Raw genomic sequence first — 3,400 nt, 5'->3', positions numbered from 1 at the left:
CAAGGAGAAGCACCAGAGTCTGCGCGAGTTCGATTTTTATGACAGAATTCGTCAGGTGTATATCCAGAGTTTGAGGGTTGTGCTGAAAGCCTGAAATACACTGATGTGTCTGTTGTGACTGGCAGGGAGCAAAGCAACATCTACCAAAATTTGCTGATTCTGCTATGGACCTACGGCTACGGCATGTCTCATCTTCTCCTGCTACTCGTGCCCTGTTTCACGTGTCTCGTGTACTACATGACAGCAGGAAAAAAAAGAAACATAGCTGCATATTGTATGAAGGATGATGCGGTGAATCAGGTTATGATTTGTGTGGGTGAAGACTTAAAACACCCACCCAATCACCAATGGATCGAGGGTTGTATGGCCAAGGTTGTAGCTGCTGTGTTGATCATCCTTGGTTTGGAACTAAAATTCCGACACTAGTCGCTGAGCTTGTAGCAGGCGAAATACCGAACGATGGTTAGTAAAAAAAAGCCTTGCTTTAATGTAATAATCCCCAATTTTCCCCCTCATCTGCAATCCTCTCCCATCCTCAAGTCCCTTTCTAGAAAGGTTGTGATAGCCAATGGCTACTATATTGAGATAAAGATGGTGCAAATAGCAGCACTAAAATTAAAAATCTACTCATAAAAGAATTTTTTTGCTACAAAACTACCAAACCCATACACAAGACATTGCATTTGGCAGAAACTACTATCAAAAGATTACTGGGATGATTAAGGTGTTAAAAGCTAGCAGTAACTTCAAGGTAAGCCAGTACAAAGCTTAAATTCTACTCGCCTTCATTTTGCACTCTTGGGAGCGAGCTTCTTCTGCTTCTTCCTCAGCTGAAAATAAAATGTTGAAACAGAGTTAACGTTAGCGGCCGGAAGCAATGGAATCTGTACTGAGTGGGATGTTGACTGATTGCATAAACTGTTATAGAATTGGAAGATCGATGATTTATCTCAGAAAATGTGAAACACAGTAATACAACACAAATCTAATTAAAGGACGCAAAGTAAAAGAAACTCAGCTATAGAAGAAACTTTGTTAGCATTTAGACTGATACTGTAGAAGTGCATGCTCTAGCCAATGCAACCAAAAGACCGATCTGATGGAAGAGACTAGGCAGCACATTATACGTCAACACTCTCCCTCACGTGTGGCTACCTCAGGCCTAAACGTGGATCGAAAGTGGGCTGCAATTTAGTTGCGCTAGCTGGGTCTTGAACTCAATACCTCTTGGCTCTGATACCATGTAGAAGTGCATGCTCTAGCCAATGCAACCAAAAGAACGATATGATGGAAGAGACTAGGCAGCACAATATACGCCAACAGATACAAAACGTTATTTATCTGACTTGTCACATCAACTCCGAAGCAAGCACAGTGAAACTTTATTTTGATCGATGATAAAGACCTACAGTACATGACTAAAGCCAAAGAATATGGACAGTATTATGGTGACCAAGGCCAAGAACACGAACCATGACATATAGCACCGTAAGCTCCATTATATCTAAAAATTGATACGAAACTACCTAGCTAACTCAATACCGCAATGCAGACTTACAGTAACTCTGGAACAAGCATTAATGATATTGATGTCGAAAAACAGAATATGTTGGGACACTATATGATGACTGTATTGTTCACTCAGGGTTGACCTTTTGCTTCTTTGAATGCCCATTGTTTTTCTTGGCATCAGGGCGCTCCCCCTTCAGACCCTTTATGTCTTTTGTTAAGGTCAATTTTGAAATCTTTCAGTAAAAAAAACATGAAGCGGATTAATATATTGATAGGTTAAATTTAAACTTCACAACTACTTGTAAAACAATTAGACACAAACATTCTGGTCTCGAATGTAGATCATGCCCCGCTTGTCGTCAATTACATCATTCATCACATTTTTCACCTGCAAAAATGTTAATTTAGTTGAGAATACATACTCACATACAAGTTCTCAGTGACAGAATTAGATCAGGATGTACAGTTGTTTAGGGCCAATGACACCAGTCTGTAACCTAACCATTAGGATAACAATATCTGATGAACAAAAGACAGTTGTCCCATTGGAATTACCTTCTTAGCATGACCAGGACTCCTCATAGCTAGCTTCTTTCTGTAGACTTTTAGCTGGAGAGTAAATTGCATAATACCACCACATTGAGGGCTAGCTTTGTAAAAAACACTAGGGTATAGAATCATTGCAGAAAGCACCACGTCTAGCGTAATTGATTTGCAAAAACCACTGATCGGCGGATCGGGCCGAGTTAAGTGAGCTTATGACAGGTGGGGCCCGTTTTTCGCATACGTGGCACTCCAGGCCGTCCCGACAGCCGGCAGACGGCGTTAGATTGCGCTGTTCGGTCCTAGCAGTCAAAAGCGCCAACCATTACTCCTTCTCCACTCTGCTCGCTCGCTCTCTTCTCGCTCTCGCTCTCTTCTCGCTCTCGCTCTGTTCATGGTCGCCGCACCCGTCGCCGCCGCACCGCACCGCTGCCACAACGCCATGGTGTCGTGGAGTGATGGGTCGGATAGCAGCGAGCACACCAGGCAGTACATGAGCTCAGATTTCGGTGACGGCAGCATTAAGGTCAGTTCTCAGAGTTAGGGTTAGGGTTTGATATTTGGGGATTTCTGGAATGAGCTTCTTTTCAATCTTTGGACCAAATCTCTGTCATTCCTTTGCACTCCAGGTTCCTGCTAGCACCGAAGACTCAGATTTCGAGGGCCCTGAGACATATATTTATGTTTTGTGCCATGGACACGGGAAGGCAGCAGAAAGGCACACTGGCAGGAGGTTTCTTTGTTGTGCAGAGAAGGTATGGTTCCAACTTAACTAATTGGAAGTTGTTGATTAACTTAACAGATCTGTCATTTGTTTGCCATGGACATGTAATGTGGCACTCCAGCAGGCATTGTATTATAATGTGAAGTTTGGACAGTGGATTCATTAATTGTTTACTCTGCCAGCATTGTTTAGTCTGGTTCTGGCAACATTGTATAGTTAGGTCATTTTGTTAACTCTATCAGGTTAGCATATTTTAAGAGAGTAGATGCATGGGTTGGCAGACCAGCATTTTTTAGTTTGGATCTGGCAATATTGTTTAGTTAGGTCATTTTTTAACTCTGCCATGTTAGCTTATTTTAGGACAGAATATTCATGGGTTAGCACACCAGCATTGTTTACTTAGTAGTTGTTTACTTAGTAGTTGTTTTTGGCTTTTTATCGATGCCGAGGCATCAAGTAGGCCAAGTTAGGGTTTTTGGCTTTTTATCGACGCCGAGGCATCAAGTAGGGTCAAGTGATGGGTTTTTGGCTTTTTATCGATGTCGAGGCATCAAGTAGGCCAAGTTAGGGTTTTTGGCTATTTGTCGACGTCGAGGCATCAAGTAGGCCAAGTTAGGGGTT

General features: G+C 42.4%; 1 protein-coding gene across 1 annotated transcript; it reads right to left on the bottom strand.

The window, feature by feature from the left end:
- Positions 1 to 785: 785 nt before the first annotated feature.
- LOC119367158 (ribosome production factor 2 homolog) lies at positions 786 to 2,094 on the bottom strand. Its single transcript, XM_037632757.1, has 4 exons — positions 2,068 to 2,094; positions 1,835 to 1,900; positions 1,653 to 1,745; positions 786 to 830 (listed from the first exon to the last, which is right to left on the bottom strand). The coding sequence occupies exons 1-4, from the start codon at positions 2,092 to 2,094 to the stop codon at positions 786 to 788; spliced, it is 231 nt and encodes a 76-aa protein (XP_037488654.1).
- Positions 2,095 to 3,400: the final 1,306 nt, after the last annotated feature.

The sequence above is a fragment of the Triticum dicoccoides genome, chromosome 2B (genome assembly GCF_002162155.2).
Source record: "Triticum dicoccoides isolate Atlit2015 ecotype Zavitan chromosome 2B, WEW_v2.0, whole genome shotgun sequence".
In the NCBI taxonomy this organism is placed as follows: domain Eukaryota; kingdom Viridiplantae; phylum Streptophyta; class Magnoliopsida; order Poales; family Poaceae; genus Triticum; species Triticum dicoccoides.
The sequence above is the reverse complement of the archived record's forward strand: the minus strand, read 5'-3'. Positions and strand labels throughout refer to the sequence as shown.

Bases quoted from the DNA above. Each gene is read 5' to 3' on its own strand.
- LOC119367158 (XM_037632757.1), bottom strand. From the start codon at position 2,094: ATGAGGAGTCCTGGTCATGCTAAGAAG. The intron at 1,746-1,834 runs GTTTGTGTCTAA...TTTTACTGAAAG, and splicing joins TCTACATTCGAGACCAGAAT to ATTTCAAAATTGACCTTAAC. The intron at 831-1,652 runs GTCAACCCTGAG...TTTTATTTTCAG, and splicing joins GGCATTCAAAGAAGCAAAAG to CTGAGGAAGAAGCAGAAGAA.